The sequence below is a fragment of the Cherax quadricarinatus genome, chromosome 19 (genome assembly GCF_038502225.1).
Source record: "Cherax quadricarinatus isolate ZL_2023a chromosome 19, ASM3850222v1, whole genome shotgun sequence".
NCBI lineage: Eukaryota > Metazoa > Arthropoda > Malacostraca > Decapoda > Parastacidae > Cherax > Cherax quadricarinatus.
In genome coordinates, this window is record NC_091310.1 from 29,659,890 (window position 1) to 29,680,168 (window position 20,279).

General features: G+C 39.1%; 2 protein-coding genes across 4 annotated transcripts in view; both read right to left on the minus strand.

The window, feature by feature from the left end:
• Positions 1-20,279, minus strand: part of LOC138852929 (sorbitol dehydrogenase-like) — a 614,649-nt gene that overhangs the window by 426,680 nt on the left and 167,690 nt on the right. The window lies entirely within an intron of this gene.
• Positions 1-20,279, minus strand: part of LOC128688114 (mitogen-activated protein kinase 14) — a 214,308-nt gene that overhangs the window by 23,575 nt on the left and 170,454 nt on the right. For all 3 annotated transcript variants that reach the window (XM_070086606.1, XM_070086605.1, XM_070086604.1), the window contains exons 8-9: positions 5,870-5,948; positions 3,200-3,373 (exon numbers count right to left, since the gene is read on the minus strand). In XM_070086606.1, the coding sequence (XP_069942707.1) occupies positions 3,200-3,373; positions 5,870-5,948 (253 nt within the window). The remainder of the gene's footprint in view (positions 1-3,199; positions 3,374-5,869; positions 5,949-20,279) is intronic.

Below are 20,279 nucleotides of genomic sequence, written 5' to 3' on the forward strand. Positions count from 1 at the left end.
CATTCTTTTCTTCCATACTCCTTCCTTCCCTACAATGTGATATCCAATTCTTCTTTACCTAACTCATTTGATACCCTCATCACCTTACTATTATCTATGTTCACTTTCAACTTTCTACCTTTACACACCCTCCCACACTCATCCACTAACCTTTGCAACTTCTCTTTAGAATCTCCCAAAAGCACAGTATCAGCAAAAAGTAACTGTGTCAACTCCCATTTTTTATTTGATTCCCCTTAATTTAATCCCACCCCCTCCCCAACACACTAGCATTTATTTCATTTATAACTCCATCTATAAATATGTTTAACCCTTTCAGGGTCCGTCCCGTAGATCTACGTCATGAGCTCAGCTCACTCTGATAAACTGTGAGTGGTACATTTGGGCCTAGATATGAGAGAATACATCTATGTGGTATGTGTGCACCACATAAAACAAATCCTGCAGCACATTGTGTATAATGAGAGAAAAAAAACTGAGACCCTGATTTTCGATTAAAACAGTGTTTTTTCATATGTTTTTTATAGTTGTATTTGCGATTTCTTGGTCTCATTTGATAGAATGGAAAACATATTACAGAAATAGAGATGATTTTGATTGGTTTTAGCACTGGAAATGGCTTGAAACTGAGCTCAAAGTAGCGGAAATGTTAAAATTTTGCCGATGTTCAAGAGTAAACAAACGACCTCACACGTCTAATACACATGAGCTGGTGGGTCTAATATACATTTACAAATGTGGTGATGATATGCAAAATTGTAATAATTGTATAAATAACGGTAAATCTTCTATTTTTTGGTGTGAATAAAAATTCATTATGTGAATAAGAAATCAAATTGGAATTTATTTGTAAAGCCTCAAAACATAACTAATGAACAGAGGAAATGTTAGTTTAGTCCCAGGAATACCTACATTATTTATTCTGGACCCTATTTTGAAATTGGAATATTTTGAACTTTGTGTTAAATTGGCCAAATTACCAATTTCCAATCACATTATTTTGTAGTTGAAACAGTTGACTTGGCGATTTCTTGTGCTCAATCGATTGAATAGAAGTAATACTAGTGAAATAGCTAAGAATTTGGTTGACTGGAATAATGTAATTGGCCTAAAATGGGAGTCAAAGTCGGCAAAATCGCAGATTCGTAAATATCGCTGACACATCAAAATTTGCGAGAGCATAATTTCGTCAATTTTCCATCAAATTTCATACTTTTTGTTTTATTACCTCCACAAAAGGATTCTCTACCATTTCATAAGAAAAAATAACAAATTTCTTTTTTTTAAAGTCTTGGACACTGGGGCACCACTTCAGATTTTGGCCTTGGACCCTGAAGGGGTTAACAACCATGGTAACCTTACACATCCCTGCCTAAGGCCTATTTTTACTGGAAAGTAATCTTCTTTCCTACACAACCAAACCTGAGCCTCACTATCCTCATAAAAACTCTTTACAGCATTTAGTAACCTAATACCTATTCCATAATACACTTGGAACATCTGCCACATTGCTCCCCTATCCACCCTATCTTTTTTTTTTTAATAAGTCAGTCGTCTCCCACCGAGGCAGGGTGACCCAAAATAAAAAAAAATCCCCAAAAAGAAAATACTTTCATCATCATTCAACACTTTTACCATCACTCATACATAATCATATGTCTTTTATAAATCCATAAATGCAATGAAAACTTCCCCACCTATATCTAAATATTGTTCACTTACATGTTTCAATGTAAACACCTGATCTACACATCCTCAACCCACTCTAAAGCCTCTTTGTTCATCTGCAATCCTGCTCTTTATCTTGCCTCTATTTTTTTCAATAATAACCCTACCATACACTTTACCTGGTATATACTCAGTAAACTTATTCCCCTATAATTTTTACAATCTCCTTTGTCTACCCTCCTTTTATATAAAGGAATTATACATGCTTTCTTCCAATCCTTAGGTACCTTTCCCTCCTTCATATATTTATTGAACAAAAGTACCAACCACTCCAAAACTGTGTCCCCCCCGGTTTTAACATTTCTGTCATGATCCCATCAGTTCTAGTTGCTTTACCTCCTTTCATTTGACCTAATGCCTCACACACCTCTCCCACACTCACATCCTGCTTTTCTTCACTCTTGAAAAATGTTATACCTCCCTGGCCAATGCATGAAATTACTGCCTCCCTCTCTTCATGAACATTTAACAGTTCCTCAAAATATTCCCGCCATCTTCCTTATACCTCCAACTCACCATCTACTAATTCCCCTATTCTGTTTTTAACTATCAAATCCATTTGTTCCCTAGGCCTTCTTAACCTATTTATCTCGCTCCAAAATTTGTTCTTATTCTCGGCAAAATTTGTTGACAGTGCCTCACCCACTCTATCATTTGTTCTTCTTTTGCACTCCCTCACCACTCTCTTCACCTCTTTTTTACTCTCCATATACTCCACCCTTCTTATATCACTTCTGCTATGCAAAAACCTCTCATTGGCAACCTTTTTCTCTTTTATCAAACCCTTTACCTTATCATTCCACCAATCACTCTTCTTTCCTCCTGCACCCAACCTACTGTAACCACAAACTTCTGCTCCACATTCTAACAATGCCTTTTTAAAACTGTCCCATCCCTCTTCAACCCACACACTATACTCTCACTAGCCCACCTTTCTATCAACAGCTGCTTATATCTCACCCTAACTTCTTCCTCCCATACTTTATAAACTTTCACCTCTCTCTTACTTCCTGTTGCCACAGACTCGCTCTTTGATTTTGTAATAAAAAGTAACGTATTGCACCAACTTTTACTTCAGTTTTATGCTTGAACTAACCTCCACTAACCACTACCACTCTAAGCCTTCACACATTCCTATCTATCTACAGTAGTACTAATTGACCCTTAGGAAATTTGGCAATTCTGGCTATGGCCTACTATGCATCTCCATAAGTTCAAAGGACCAAAACTTTTTGAAATGCACCTATTTTTAAAGGATGATAATAAAAAGGAATAATTATAATTCAGTATAAATAAACTGAAAAACATGACTACGGCTATATGCATTTACACCTATGTTACTGATACATGAGCTTTCATTTTCTTTTTGTAGTTCTAATTATAAAAATAGGTTCTTTCAATATGTAAGAAAAACAACTGTAAATTAAAAGGTTAATTATCTATATCATATATGAACCAAGAGTAAACCCACCTTTCCACTTCTCTGTTGGCAATTCCATGTCCTCAAAGCTCTGATCATAAGGCTCACTGTCAGGTTCATCAGTCGGGTCTGCATACTGGGCCACGTATGGATGTGCCAGTGCCTGTACTGCTGTTACCCGGCGCTCACTATCAAGCTCTAGCATCTTCTCCAGCAAATCTACAGCTGTAGAGATAATTTTTTGGTTACAATCAGCAGTATGCAGAAGCTAGTACAGCAGAGTCAAAAATGATTCAGCTTTCAGAGCTGAAAAATACTCCTATTTTGTATTTTTTTTTTTTTTAACATTAACCTTCCACTTAGGTAGAATGACCTGACAAAGAAGAAAACACTTTCACTGCCACTCATTCAATCACTGTCTTGCCAGAAGGAATCAACATCACTGTTGAGATGCCCCTCCAAGCTGCAACATCCCCATCCTTCTTTCAGAGTGCAGCTAAGTCAAGTCCAGCCAACTGGTTTTCCCAAATCCTTTCATAAACATTACCTTGCTCACATTCCACCAGCACATCAACTCAAAAACCACTACCCCCTCCCAGTAGTATCTAACATGGTCACACAAGCTGTTAGATGTTCAAGCCTCTAGCACTCAAGACCTCTTTATTCCCTCCTTCCCAACCTTTCCTAGGATGACCCCTGCCCCTCCTTCCTTCCACTACAGGTTTATATGCCCTTTTATTCATCCTACTTTCTCCATCCTTTCTAAATGTCCAGACCACCTTAACAACCCCTCCTCAGTCCTATGAATAATACTTTAGGAGGTGTGTAGTTTCCAAATCTCCAAACTACGAATTCTTTGCCCTCAAACATGAAATCTCTACTGACTAAAACATCCTCACTGCAACATTCAAAATACATGCTTCACACCTACACAACAGTGTTTGTATCATTATACTCTGGTACATTACCCTTTTTGCCTTCCTGGATGATATTTTCTGTCTCCACAGAAGCCTCAATGCAGCACCCACCTTTTTCCAGTCATTAATTCTATGGTTCATCTCATCTCTCGTAGAACCATCTGCCAACAGGTCTATTCTCAAATACTGCCTGAACACATTTAGTTCCTCCACACGCCCTTTAATCTGATACCTGATCATTGCCTATATTTTTTGACAATCTTATCATCTTGCTCTTTATCATGGTTAATTTTAATTTCTTTCTTTTACATGCCCTTCCAAATCCCTTGACCAACCTTCGCAACTACTCTTCAGAATCTTCTAAAACAACTGCCATTGGTAAAAAGTAACTCTGTACTCCTTTCCATTCTACACCTCTCCTAAACACCTTATCATTTACTTTTTTACAACCCCATCTATAATTATCTTAAACAACCATGGTGACATCACACATCTCTATCTAATGCCTACTTTTACTGGAAAACAATCTCCCTCTCTCCTATATACCCTAGCCTATGCCTTGCTATCCACATACTGCTTTAACCCTTTGAGGGTCGAGAGGCCCTCTCCGAGACTCGTTCTCAGGGTCGGCCAAATTTAAAATAAAAAATAATATTTTCTCTTATGAAAAGATAGAGAATCTTTTCCTGATCATAATAACACCAAAAGTTTGAAATTTGATGGAAAACTTACAGAATTATGCTCTCGCGAAGTTAGCGGTCTCAGCAATGTTTACGCATCGGCGATTTTGCCCAATTTGAGCCCCATTTTTGGCCAATTCCACTTCACTAGTCGACAAAAAACATGAATATTTCGCTAGAACTCCATTTTTTCTATCGAATGAGTGCAAGAAACCACCCATTTATCAATTTCAACTATCCAGTACAGTGGTCAGAATTTAGCAATTTTGCCAATTTCACACAAATTTCAAAAGATACCAATTTCCGAATAGGGTCCAGAATAAACAAGAAAGACATTCCTGGCACTAAAATGACATTTTCTCTGTTCATTAGTCACATCTCAACGCCCCTCTTATATTCTTTTGCTTTCCACTTTGAATTTTTATTCTCACAAAAAATAGAAGATTTACTGTTATGCAGACTACTGCATTAGTGTAAAAAATGGTATAAATAATATTGGCGCACTTGTGAAAGAATATTAGACTCACCAGTTGACGTGTATTGGAACCTTGGCATGATTTGTTTACTTTTGAACTTTGGTAAAAATCGAACATTTCTGCTACTTTGAGCTCAATTTCAAGGTACTTTTCATTGTAAAACCAGTCAAAATCATCTCAATTTCTGTAATATGTCTTCTATTCTATAAAATGAGACCAAGAAAACTAGAATACAACAATAAATACCATACGAAAATACAGTGCAAAGTCACTGTTTTATTCCAAAAAAACGGTCAAAGTTTTTTTTTTTCTCATTATGCACTGTGTGCTGCAGGATTTTTTTTATACTGTGCACACTGACCACATAGACCCATTCTTTCATATGTAGGCCTACCAGCTTTCTCCCACTAGATTTGAGGGCGCTAGAATTTAGGCGTACTAGTACGTCAAAAACCCTGGGTCGTAAGCCGTACTAGTACGGCCGAAACCCTCAAAGGGTTAAGTCACCTACCACCTATTTCATACATTCACAATATCTGCCATAATGCTCATCTATCCACCCTATCCTATCCTTTTCGTAATCCATAAATGCAACAAAAAGTTTCTTTTACATGTTAATAACACAACAAATCTCAATTTGATACTGACCGAGTGGATTGGCTCCCCTGAAAACTTGCCGGAAGTCTTTCTTCCTCATCTGTGGTAGTGAACGGATGTAATTTCGTGCCTGTAAATGTGATCACTCATGAACGTGTACCAGATACACTATGCAATTGCTGGTTTTAGATCTGAGTAGCACATACATTTATAATAAAACAAAAGGAAAATTTATCCTAAGATTTGCAAAATACCTGGCCAATCTTGGATGATCTACACCTATATTTTTATTACAGCTGCTATATTACAAAATAAAGTTGTCAATAATTCATATGATAAACAAGACAATATATAAAAATAATATACAATAATAATATGCTAAAACTATTTTAAGATTATCAAGCAATTATCATATATGAATATAATATATATTGAGGTACACAGTGATAATTAATGTTAAAGTCTATGGTAAATCTACTTTTTAACAAATTATAAAGAACTAGGGAGCCAAAATAAATGAAATGGCATATCTGCTGACAAATATGAAAATAAAGACAAGTTGTGAAACAAGCTTTTATTGAGATTGTGAAACATTATCCCAATAAAAGTTTATCTTCTAATTTCTGCTTTTAATGGCACTATAATCAAAGGACATACAATATATCATAGTACCATTGTGTTTTTAGTAACCAAAATTTGAATTTCTGTAGATAAAGTAAGAATGCCTAATTATAAGAAGACAAAAGTTATAAGCAATTTCAGCCTTAGGTAAGTAGTGAAAAGTCAAACTAGTGATTAAATTATTCAGGATAAATTTTACCAATATATAAGGATACTGTACTTTAGTGGGAAATAGTTGATGAGGTGAAAGACGATGAGGATTCAAAAAGTTTTATGTTGATAAAGTGTAACAACTCCATGGGGAAGTGTTGAAGAATCCTTCCTCTGTAAGCCATGTGTGTCATAAGGGGTGACTAAAATGCCAAGAACAAGGAGCTAGTAACCACCTTCTGTAAAAATTACTAAATGTAAAAAGAAGAAAAACTTTAACATTTCTTCTTTTTTGGGTCACCCAGCCTCAGTGGGAGATTGCTGTTTTATGAAAAAAAAAAATAAGATGATGTGTTATGTTGCCCTACAAGCACTGAGGTTTAGTGCTTAGTTTTGACTGTAATAATAATAAAACAAGCACTATGATAGATCATTCACTAACTACCACGAAAACACAGAACTACTGTCTGATCTTTTCTGCTCTGGATTACCATAAAAGTAGAAGAGTTCCTCATGATGGTTTCTTGATAATGCACTGCCAATTCCATTTCTCATTCCCAACTTTAAATTACATAATAGTATTTAACCCTTTCAGGATCCACAGGCCAAATTGCAAAGTGTGCACCAGGGTCCAAGAATATTAAAAAAAAATTTTTTTTTGCTTATGAAATGGTAGAAAATCTTTTTCTGGAGGTAATAAAACAAAAAGTACGAAATTTGATGGAAAATTGACGAAATTGTGCTCTCGCGAATTTTGTATGTGTCAGCAATATTTACGCATCGGCGATTTTGCCGACTCTGACTCCCATTTTAGGCCAATTACATTATTCCAGTCGACCAAATTCTTAGCTATTTCACTAGTATTACTTCTATTCTATCGATTGAGCACAAGAAATCGCCATGTCAACTGTTTCAACTACAAAATACAGTGGACCCCCGGTTAACGATTTTAATCCGTGCAAGAGGGGTAATTGTTATGCGAAATAATCGCTATGTGAATGAATTTTCCCCATAAGAAATAATGGAAATCAAATTAATCCGTGCAAGACACCCAAAAGTATGAAAAAAAAAATTTTACCACATGAAATATACATTTTCCCACACACAAAGAGAAGGATACATGCACAATAGTAGAGTAGTACATGCACAGTATATATTGTGCATGTACTAGTCTACTAAATGAAGAATAAATGACACTTACCTTTATTGAAGATGCAGCAATGACTGATGAGACACTGTGTCCTGGGAGTGCCTTTTCCTCCTGAGTACTGTAGGTCCTGTTTGGCATTTTCTCCCAGAACAGGCCTTATCACACTGTGTATGCCACTACGATTCTTAAATCTCTCAAACCAACCTTTGCTGGCTTTAAATTCACCAATATGAGCACTAGTTCCAGGCATTTTTCCCTGTTCACCTGGGTGTTAGTCGACTTGTGTGGGTTGCATCCTGGGAGACAAGATTAAGGACCCCAATGGAAATAAGTTAGACAGTCTTCGATGACACTGACTTTTTTGGGTTATCCTGGGTGGCAAATCCTCTGGGGTTAATTGTTTCTTGGTATTCTCAATAAGCCACACCAACAACGGTGCTACAGCAGCAGCAGCAGCTGACAGTGCAGCAGCAGCAGCAGCAGCTGTACCACCAATAGTAGCGATGGTTGATTGGGGTTTATTATACAACCTGGCCAGCTCAGAGACATGCACTCCACTTTCATACTTATCAATGATCTTTTTCTTCATCTCTATTGTAATTCTCACCCTTATTGCTGTAGGGTTGGCACTAGAAGCTTTCTTGGGGCCCATGGTCACTTATTTTCCAGAAAAAGCACCGAAAACACTGTAATAATACGAAATATTCCGATTGTATGCTTGGATGTTACCGCGGAGGCTGGCTGGTAAACAATGCCACCGGCGGAACATGTGAGCGTGGCTCAGGCCGCACATTGGACGCGTCTCGGACGAAAATCGGTAAGCGGGTTTTTAAGCGGTATGTGAGGCAAAATTTTTGCAATTAAAGTAAGCGGTATGCGAAATAATCGCTATGTGATGCCATCGTTATGCGGGGGTCCACTGTAAAGTGATCGGAAAATGATAATTTGGCCAATTTAACGCAAAGTCAAAATATTCCAATTTCAAAATACAGTGGACCCTCGACTAACGCTATTAATCCGTTCCTGAGAGCTCATCGTTAGTCAAAATTATCGTTAGTCAAGTTAATTTTCCCCATAAGAAATAATGGAAATCAAATTAATCTGTGTAGGACACCCCAAAGTATGAAAAAAAAATTGTTTTTACCACATGAAATATTAATTTTAATACACACAAACTGAAGAAGACATGCACAGTTACATGACACTTACCTTTATTGAAGATCTGGTGATGATTGATGGGATGGGAGGAGGGGAGTGTGTTGATGGTCTTAGTGTTTAGAAGGGGAATCCCCTTCCATTAGGACTTGAGGTGGCAAGTCCTTTTCCGGGGTTACTTCCCTTCCCTTTAAATCTCTCAAACCAACCTTTGCTGGCCTTAAATTCACTCACATCACCACTAGTTGCTGGCATTTTTTTAATTAAATCGTCATGCAACTTCCTAGCCTTTTCACATATGATCGCTTGAGAGATGCTATCTCCTGCTATCTGTTTTTCGTTTATCCACACCAATTACAGTCTCTCAACATCTTCGAGTACTTGCGATCTCAGTTTCGAAAACATAGTTGCACCTTTGGCAAGAACAGCTTCCTTGATTGCCGTTTTCTTGGCCACAATAGTAGCGATGGTTGATTGGGGTTTTGTGTACAACCTGGCCAGCTCGGAGACACGCACTCCACTTTCATACTTAGCAATGATCTCTTTCTTCATATCCATAGTAATTCTCACCCTTTTTGCTGTAGGGTTGGCACTAGAAGCTTTCTTGGGGCCCATGGTGACTTATTTTGCAGGTGCAATCACTAAAAAGGCTGTGATAATATGAAATGTTCCGATTGTATGCTTGGAAGCGACCGCGGTGGCTGGCTGGCTTGTAAACACTGGCCAGAAGTGGACGCGTCTCAGACGGAACGAATAGTGTTGGTTGAGTTTTTTAGCGCTAGTTGAGGCAAAAATTTTGCGTTAAAATGTATCGCTGGTCGAGGGTCCACTGTACAGTGAACCCCCGAGTTTCGTCGGCATCGACTTTCGTGAAGTTCGACTTTCGGCAAAATTTAGCCTCGCGGTTCATGATTGGACTCGTGATTCGGTGACTGTCCAGCACCCATCCGCCTGTCACCGCGCACACAAAGCCAGTCTCCTGCACCATTCACACTCAGTGTGCCATTGTTTACCAGCATGTGACCATCACCCTGCAGGTTCATACAACAATACATTTCATAATAATCCTTTTTTTGTGTGCTTGCAACTGCTAAATAAGTCACCATGGGCAAGGAAAGCTAGTGCAAGCCCTTTGGTAAAGAAAGCGAGGAACACGATCAAATTCAAGAAGGAAATCATTGAAAAATATGAGAGCAGAGTGCGTGTTACAGAACTTGCCAGGATGTATGGCAAACCCCATTCAACCATCACTTCGATCGTGGCGAAGGGAAAGGAAATAAAGTGTGCTGTTGTTGCAAAAGGGGTAGATATGCTGACAAAAAAAGAGATCACAAATCCTCGAAGAATTGGAAAGGTTATTGTTCGTGTGGATTACCCAAAAACAGTTAGCAGGAGATAGTATTATGCAGTCGATAATATGTGAAAAGGCAAGGCAGTTGCATGACGATCTCGTAAAGAAAATGCCTGCAACAAGTAGTGATGCTTGTGAGTTCAAGGCCAGCAAAGGTTGGTTCGAGAGATTTAAGAAGCGTAGTGGCATTCACAGTGCGATAAAGCATTGTGAGGCTGCCAGTTCTGACAAAAAAGCAGCTGAGAAGTTTGTACAGGAGTTTAAGGAGTGCGTAGACACTGGAGAATTCAAACACCAACAAGTGTTTAATTGTGATGAAACAGGCCTCTTTTGGAAGAAAATGCCAAAGAGGACCTACATCACGCAGGAGGAAACGGCACTCCCAGGACACAAGCCTATGAAGGACAGGCTTACTCTCATGTTTTGTAGTAATGCTAGTGGGGATTGCAAAGTGAAGCCTTTACTGGTGTATCACTCTGAAATCCCAGAGTGTTCAAGAAAAACAGTGTCGCCAAGAGTAATTTGTGTGTGATGTGGAAGGCTAACAATAAGGCATGGGTCACAAGGGGAATTTTCCTTGACTGGTTTAATGAAGTGTTTGGCCCCAGTGTGAAGAAATACCTCCTGGAAAATAAATTGCCACTCAAGTGCCTCCTGGTAATGGACAATGCTCCTGCTCATCCTCCAGACTTGGAAGAGCAAATAGTGGAGGAGTTTAGTTTCATCACGGTGAAGTTCTTGCCCCCTAATACAACTCCTCTCGTCCAGCCCATGGACCAGCAGGTCATTTCAAACTTCAAAAAACTGTACACCAAAGCAGTGTTTCAAAAGTGCTTTGAAGTGACCTCAGACACTGAATTGACCCTAAGAGAGTTCTGGAAAGATCACTTCAATATCCTCATTTGCATAAACCTTATAGGTAAGACTTGGGAAGGAGTGACTTGCAGAACTTTGAATTCTGCTTGGAGAAAATTGTGGCCAGAATGTGTACAAGAGAGGGATTTTGAAGGGTTTGGGGCTGACCCTAAGGAGCCTATACCAGTTGTGGAATCTATTGTGGCATTGGGGAAGCCCCTGGGGTTGGAGGTAAGTGGCGAGGATGTGGAAGAGTTGGTGGAGGACCACAGGGAAGAGCTAGCCACTGAAGAGCTGCAAGAGCTTCATCTGCAACAGCAAGAGATCACAGCTCAGGAAATTGCTGCAGAGGAGGAGGAAGAGAGATGGAGGAAGGTGCCTTCTTCCAAGATTAAGGACATTTGTGCAAAGTGGACTGAAGTGCAAACATTTATGGATGAACTTCACCCTAACAAAGCTGTTACAGGCCATATTGGCAACATGTACAATGACAGTGTTGTGTCCCACTTCAGACAAATCTTAAAGAAATGCCAGAAACAGAGCTCTCTGGATAGATATTTTGTGCAACAGGGGTCCAGTGACTCTCAAGTTGTTCCCAGTGTCTTTAAAAAACAAAGAAGGAAAGTAACCCCAGATAAGGACTTCATACCTGAAGTCCTAATGGAAGGAGATTCTCCTTCCAAACAATAGTGTACACCTTCCTCCTATCCCCTCCTCCTGTCTTCCATCCACCAAGAAGTCTTCAGTAAAGGTAAGTGTAATGTTATTATTATTTTTTATATGTATATACTTGATTTCTCATTGTTTTCATTATGTAAATCTTTATTTAATTTGAAAAAAAAAAATTATTTTAATATTTTTGGGTGCCGGGAACGGATTAATTTTATTTCCATTATTTCTTATGGGGAAAATGGTTTCGCCATTCGGCAATTAAGACATTCGGCAGACTCTCTGGAATGGATTAATCACGAAACTCGGGGGTCCACTGTAGAATAAACAATGCAGGCATTCCTGGCAATAAACTAACATTTCCTCTGTTCATTAGTTACATTTTGAGGCTTTACAAATGAATTCCATTTTGATTTTTTATTCACATAATGAATTTTTATTCAAGCCAAAAAATAGAATATTTACCGTTATGCAATATTGTAATAATTGTATAAATAATATCACCACATTTGTGAATGTATATTAGACCCACCAGCTGGTGTGTATTAGACGTGTGAGGTTATTTGTTTACTCTTGAATATTGGCAAAAATTTAACATTTCCTCTACTTTGAGCTCAGTTTCAAGCCATTTCCAGTACTAAAATCAATCAAAATCATCTCTATTTCTGTAATATATCTTTCATTCTATCAAATGAGACCAAGAAATCACAAATACAACTATAAAAACCATACGAAAAAATACTGCAAAGTCGCTGTTTTAATCGAAAATTACGGACTCAGTTTTGTTTCTCTCATTATGCTGTGTGCTGCAGGATTTGTTATATGTGGTGCACACATACCACATAGATGTATTCTCTCATATCTAGACCCAAATTTACCGCTCACAGCTTATCAGAGTGAGCTGAGCTCATGGCGTAGATCTACGGTTTGAACCCTCAACTCAAAGCCGTAGATCTACAGCATGGATCCTGAAAGGGTTAAAAAATACAGTTCGGTTTCACCTTATACATGCCTCTCCCTCTTACATTTGTTCAAATTCCATTTTTAAAAGTATGTACATTACAATTACTGTACTATATTAAAACAGTAGGATTACCAATGCTTTGAATGCTCTTGGTTCTTCCACAGGCACAAACATAAATACATGTACAGTAGTCAAAAGACAAAAATAATTAGCAAAGTTTTGCAAAAAACCTTCTCTGGAAAACGTGATTATATTTTCGCTTCATTCATCAAACAGTGCTGTACACACCAAGATTCAAAAGTTAATTAAATATGAATGATATTTAGTGAAATAAATTTTTCTGGCAGCAAGGACATGGCATGTACAGTACAGGCACGCAAAACAACCACAGTGAATAATAGTGAAATTCCAAGTGCTTTCATGATTTCTTACATTACCTCACTGTTTCTTGATAATGTGTGTAATCACGAAAATGCTTGGAATTTCACTATTTTTTACTGGTTACTTTGCATATTAACCCTTTGACTGTTTCGGTCGTATATATACATCTTACGAGGTACCGTGTTTGATGTATATATACATGTACTCATAAATTCTAGAGGCTTCAAATCAAGCAGGAGAAAGCTGGTAGGCCCACATGTGAGAGAATGGGTCTGTGTGGTCAGTGTGCACCATATAAAAAAAATCCTGGAGCACGCAGTGCATGAGAAAAAAAAACTCCGACCGTTTTTTTTTTTTTAATTAAAATGCCTACTTGTGGTCTATTTTTGTATAGTATTTATGGTCATATTCACGTTTTCTTGGTCTCATTTGATAGAATGGAAAACATATTATAGAAATAGAGGCGATTTTGACTGGTTTTACTATAAAAAGAACCTGGAAATGGAGCCCAAAGTAGGGGAAATGTTTGATTTTTGCCGATTGTGAAAAGTAAACAAATGATGTCATTGTCCAATAAATGTCCAACTAGCCATTCTGATATGCAGTCATGAATGGGTTGGCATTACTTAAACAATTATTACAGTATTGCAGTAGTCTGCATAACAGTAAATATTCTATTTTTTGTTTGAATAAAAATTCAAAATAGAATGCAAGAGTAATATCAGAAGGGCCTGGAGACATGACTGATGAACAAAGAAAATGTTATTTTATAGCCAGGAATGTCTGCATTGTTCATTCTGGACCTTATTTTGAAATTGTCATACTTTTTAATTTTCGTGAAATTGGCCAAATTGCAAATTTGACCACATTATTGGGTAGTTGAAATCAGTAAATGGTCAGTTTCTTGTACTCAATCGATAGAAAAAATGGAGTTCTAAAGAAATAGCTATGAGTTTGGTCGACTGGAACAATGGAATTAGCCGACAATAGGGCTCAAAGTGGGCGAAATCGCCGATTTATAAATATCGCCGTGGTCGCTAACTTTGTGAGAGCGTAATTCCATCAGTTTTCCATCAAATTTTGTTTTTTTGGTGTCATGACAATCGGGAAAAGATTCTCTATCATTTCATAAGAAAAAAAAAATAATTTTTTTCTTTTTTTTGAAATTTTGTGACACCAGGAGACACCTCAGGATTAGGGGTTGCAACAGTCAAAGGGTTAAGATACCTGTTTCTTGTGATATTATTGCCAAAGTACAGGTTTATATATGTTCTTAACCTGGTTACTGTCAGATATATAATGAATATATTTCTAGATCCACATTGAAGAGTAGGCTGTATGATTTGTGTTCTCTATGCCAAAATACACTAGTTAAAAATGACACTGTGCATTTTAAATACAAGGAAAAAAATATATAAATTTCTAACGGCGCTGCCTTAGATCAGAATCAGTATTTTGTATTTAAGGTCACTTTATAACTTTCAATCATAAAAACATTTCAATAAAATCAGCTGGTAATTTATTGTTGTAGTAATGATACTAATACTGTACCTCATTAAAGCGAGTACAGTGGACCCCCGCATACCGTTGGCATCACATAACGTTAAATCCGCATAGCGCTACATTTTATCGCCAAGATTTTGCCTCGCATACCGCTAAAAAACCCGCTCAACGCTGTTCGTCCGAGACGTGTCTAATGTGCGCCATTAGCCAGCCTCACATGTTCCGCCGGTGGCATTGTTTACCAGCCAGCCTCCGCGGTAACATCCAAGCATACAATCGGAACATTTCGTATTATTACAGTGTTTCTGGTGATTTTATCTGCAAAATAAGTGACCATGGGCCCCAAGAAAGCTTCTAGTGCCAATCCTACAGCAATAAGGGTGATAATTACAGTGGACCCCCGCATACCGTACGCATCACATAACGTTCAATCCGCATACCGCTCGCTTTTATCGCAAAAATTTTGCCTTGCATACCTCTCAAAAACCCGTTCACCGCTCTTCGTCCGAGACGTGTCCAATGTGCGGCCTTAGCCAGCCTCATATGTGCCGCCAGTGGCATTGTTTACCAGCCAGCCTCCGCGGTAACATCCAAGCATACAATCGGAACATTTCGTATTATTACAGTGTTTTTGGTGATTTTATCTGCAAAATAAGTGACCATGGGCCCCAAGAAAGCTTCTAGTGCCAACCCTACAGCAATAAGGGTGAGAATTACTATAGAGATGAAGAAAAATATCATTGATAAGTATGAAAGTGGAGTGCGTGTCTCCGAGCTGGCCAGGTTGTATAATAAACCCCAATCAACCATTGCTACTATTGGTGGTACAGCTGCTGCTGCTGCTGTAATACCGTCTGCTGCTGCTGTAGCATTGTCTGCTGCTGCTGTAGCATCGTCTGCTGCTGCTGTAGCACTGTCAGCTGCTGCTGCTGTTGTACCACCGTCAGCTGCTGCTGCTGCTGTAGTACCGTCTGCTGCTGTTGTAGCATCGTCTGCTGCTGCTGTAGCATCGTCTGCTGCTGCTGTAGCACTGTCAGCTGCTGCTGCTGTTGTACCACCGTCAGCTGCTGCTGCTGTACCACTGTACCGCTCTGCTGCTGCTGTAGTACCGTCTGCTGCTGCTGTAACATCGTCTGCTGCTGCTGTAGCACTGTCAGCTGCTGCTGCTGCTGTACCACCATCAGCTGCTGCTGTAATACCGTCTGCTGCTGCTGTAGCATCGTCTGCTGCTCGTGTAGCACTGTCAGCTGCTGCTGCTGCTGCTGTAGCACTGTTGTTGGTGTGGCTTATTGAGAATACCAAGAAACAATTAACCCCAGAGGATTTGCCACCCAGGATAACCCAAAAAAGTCAGTGTCATCGAAGACTGTCTAACTTATTTCCATTGGGGTCCTTAATCTTGTCTCCCAGGATGCAACCCACACCAGTCGACTAACACCCAGGTGAACAGGGAAAAATGCCTGGAACTAGTGCTCATATTGGTGAATTTAAAGCCAGCAAAGGTTGGTTTGAGAGATTTAAGAATCGTAGTGGCATACACAGTGTGATAAGGCCTGTTCTGGGAGAAAATGCCAAACAGGACCTACAGTACTCAGGAGGAAAAGGCACTCCCAGGACACAGTGTCTCATCAGTCATTGCTGCATCTTCAATAAAGGTAAGTGTCATTTATTCTTCATTTAGTAGAGTAGTACATGCACAATATATATTGTGCATGTACTACTCTACTATTGTGCATGTATCCTTCTCTTTGTGTGTAGGAAAATGTATATTTCATGTGGTAAAAATTTTTTTTTCATACTTTTGGGTGTCATGCACGGATTAATTTGATTTCCATTATTTCTTATGGGGAAAATTCATTCGCATACCGATCATTTCGCATAACAATGAGCCCTCTTGCACGGATTAAAGTCGCTATGCGGGGTCCACTGTACTATAGAGATGAAGAAAGAGATCATTGATAAGTATGAAAGTGGAGTGCGTGTCTCCGAGCTGGCCAGGTTCTATAGTAAACCCCAATCAACCATCGCTACTATTGTGGGCAACAAAAAGGCAATCAAGGAAGCTGTTCTTGCCAAAGGTTTAACTGTGTTTTCGAAACAGAGATCGCAAGTGATGGAAGATGTTGAGAGACTCTTATTGGTGTGGATAAATGAGAAACAGATAGCAGAAGATAGCATCTCTCAAGTGATCATAAGTGAAAAGGCTAGGAAGTTGCATCAGGATTTAATTAAAAAAATGCCTGCAACTAGTGATGATGTGAGTGAATTTAAGGCCAGCAAAGGTTGGTTTGAGAGATTTAAGAGGCGTAGTGGCATACATAGTGTGATAAGGCATGGTGAGGCTGCCAGTTCGGACCACAAAGCAGCTGAAAAATATGTGCAGGAGTACATAGAAACTGAAGGACTGAAACCTGAACAAGTGTTTAATTGTGATGAAACAGGCCTGTTTTGGAAGAAAATGCCAAGCAGGACCTACATTACTCAGGAGGAAAAGGCACTCCCAGGACATAAGCCTATGAAAGACAGGCTTACTCTGTTGATGTGTTCCAATGCTACTGGTGATTGCAAAGTGAAGCCTTTATTAGTGTATCACTCTGAAACTCCCAGACCGTTCAGGCAAAAGAATGTCCTCAAGGAAAATTTGTGTGTGCTGTGGAGGGCAAACAGTAAGGCATGGGTCACTAGGGACTTTTTCTATGACTGGTTACACCATGCATTTGCCCCCAATGTGAAAGATTACCTAACTGAAAAGAAATTAGAACTTAAGTGCCTCCTGGTGTTAGACAATGCCCCTGGTCATCCTACAGACGTGGCAGAGCGACTTTATGGGGACATGAAATTCATTAAGAAGAAGTTTTTGCCTCCTAATACCACTCCTCTCCTGCAGCCCATGGACCAGCAGGTTATTGCAAACTTCAAAAAACTGTACACAAAAGCTCTGTTTGAAAGGTGCTTTGTAGTGACCTCAGAAACTCAACTGACTCTAAGAGACTTTTGGAGAGATCACTTTAATATCCTCAATTGTGTAAACCTTATAGGTAAGGCTTGGGAGGGAGTGACTAAGAGGACCTTGAACTCTGCTTGGAAGAAACTGTGGCCAGAATGTGTAGACCAAAGGGATTTTGAAGGGTTTCAGGCTAACCCTGAGAATCCTATGCCAGTTGAGGAATCCATTATGGCATTGGGAAAGTCCTTGGGGTTGGAGGTTAGTGGGAATGATGTGGAAGAGTTGGTGGAGAAGGACAATGAAGAACTAACCACTGATGAGCTGATAGATCAACTTCAACAGCAAGAGGCCAGACCTGAGGAAACTGGTTCGAAGGAGGGGAGAGAGAAATTGAAGAAATTGCCTACTACAAAGATTAAGGAAATCTGTGCAAAGTGGCTTGAAGTGCAAACCTTCATGGATGAAAATCACCCTCACACAGCTATTGCAAGCCGTGCTGGTGACTATTACACTGACAATGTTGTGAAACACTTTAGGGAAGTCATAAAGGAACGAGAGGTACAGGCCACTATGGACAGATATGTTGTGTGACAGAACTCCAGTGACTCTGAAGCTGGTCCTAGTGGCATTAAAAGAAGAAGGGAAGTAACCCCAGAAAAGGACTTGACACCTCAAGTCTTAATGGAAGGGGATTCCCCTTCTAAACACTAACACTCTCTCCTCCTCCCATCCCATCAATCATCACCAGATCTTCAATAAAAGTAAGTGTCATGTAATTGTGCATGCCTTTTTCAGTTTGTGTGTATTAAAATTAATATTTCATGTGGTAAAAAATTTTTTTTTTCATACTTTGGGGTGTCTTGCACGGATTAATTTGATTTCCATTATTTCTTATGGGGAAAATTCATTCGCATAACGATAATTTCACATAACAATGAGCTCTCTTGCACGGATTAATATCGCTATGCGGGGGTCCACTGTATTATCACGCATCCTTAAAGAGTCATCATGTCTAGCACGTTCTTGCGAATAAAAGTCGTACCCGTTATCGAGTACTATAGAGTATTGCACTACATTATAACTACAAAGTATATTATAACCTCAATAAATCCAGCAAGCAGAGAAAAAAAAAATCAAATTATGTGTGGACTATCAGTGTGTAGCTGGAAAGGAAAAAATGTGTAAAAATCTCCCTAACATCCTATAATGATTTGTTTTTTTTTTTAAGTACAAAACTAGTTATAAAGCTTCCGACAGTATATCTGCACATGAATTTTTTTTTTTAACATGTCAGCCATTTCTCGCCGAGGCAGGGTGACCCAAAAAGAAAGAACTTTCACCATCATTTAACACTTTCACCATCACTCATACATAATCACTGTCTTTGCAGAGGCACTCAGATATGACAGTTTAGATGTCCCTCCAAACTGCCAATATCCTAAACCCCTCCTTTAAAATGCAGGCATTGTACTTCCCATTTCTAGGACTCGAGTCCGGCTAACCAGTTTCCCTGAATCCCTTCACAAAATATTACCCTGCTCACACTCCAACAGCTCGTCACGTCCCAAAAATCATTCGTCTCCATTCACTCCTAACACTCAAGCACGCTTGGTGGAAGTCCAAGCATATGCCTACAAAACCTCCTTTACCCCATCCCTCCAATCTTATTGGGGATGACCCCTACCCTGCCTTCCTTCCCCAATAGACTTATATGCTCTCCAAGTCATTCTACTTTGTTCCATTCTCTCTAAATAACCAAACCACCTCAACAGCACTCTGACTAATACTTTCAGTAACTCCACACCTCCTCCTAATTTCCACACTACAAATTCTCTGCATAATATTTACACCACACACTGCTCTTTGTTGGATTATGTATTGGTAGATAAAAGACTGTTGAGTAGACTTCAGGATGTACATGTTTATAGAGGGGCCACAGATATATCAGATCACTTTCTAGTTGTAGCTACACTGAGAGTAAAAGGTAGATGGGATACAAGGAGAATAGAAGCATCAGGGAAGAGAGAGGTGAAGGTTTATAAACTAAAAGAGGAGGCAGCTAGGGTAAGATATAAACAGCTATTGGAGGATAGATGGGCTAATGAGAGCACAGGCAATGGGGTCGAAGAGGTATGGGGTAGGTTTAAAAATGTAATGTTAGAGTGTTCAGCAGAAGTTTGTGGTTACAGGAAAGTGGGTGCGGGAGGGAAGAGGAGCGATTGGTGGAATGATGATGTAAAGAGAGTAGTAAGGGAGAAAAAGTTAGCATACGAGAAGTTTTTACGAAGTAGAAGTGATGCAAGGAGCGAAGAGTATATGGAGAAAGAGAGAGAGGTTAAGAGAGTGGTGAAGCAATGTAAAAAGAGAGCAAATGAGAGAGTGGGTGAGATGTTATCAACAAATTTTGTTGAAAATAAGAAAAAGTTTTGGAGTGAGATTAACAAGTTAAGGAAGCCTAGAGAACAAATGGATTTGTCAGTTAAAAATAGGAGAGGAGAGTTATTAAATGGAGAATTAGAGGTATTGGGAAGATAGAGGGAATATTTTGAGGAATTGTTAAATGTTGATGAAGATAGGGAAGCAGTGATTTCGAGTATAGGGCAAGGAGGAATAACATCTTGTAGGAGTGAGGAAGAGCCAGTTGTGAGTGTGGGGGAAGTTCGTGAGGCAGTAGGTAGAATGAAAGGGGGTAAGGCAGCCGGGATTGATGGAATA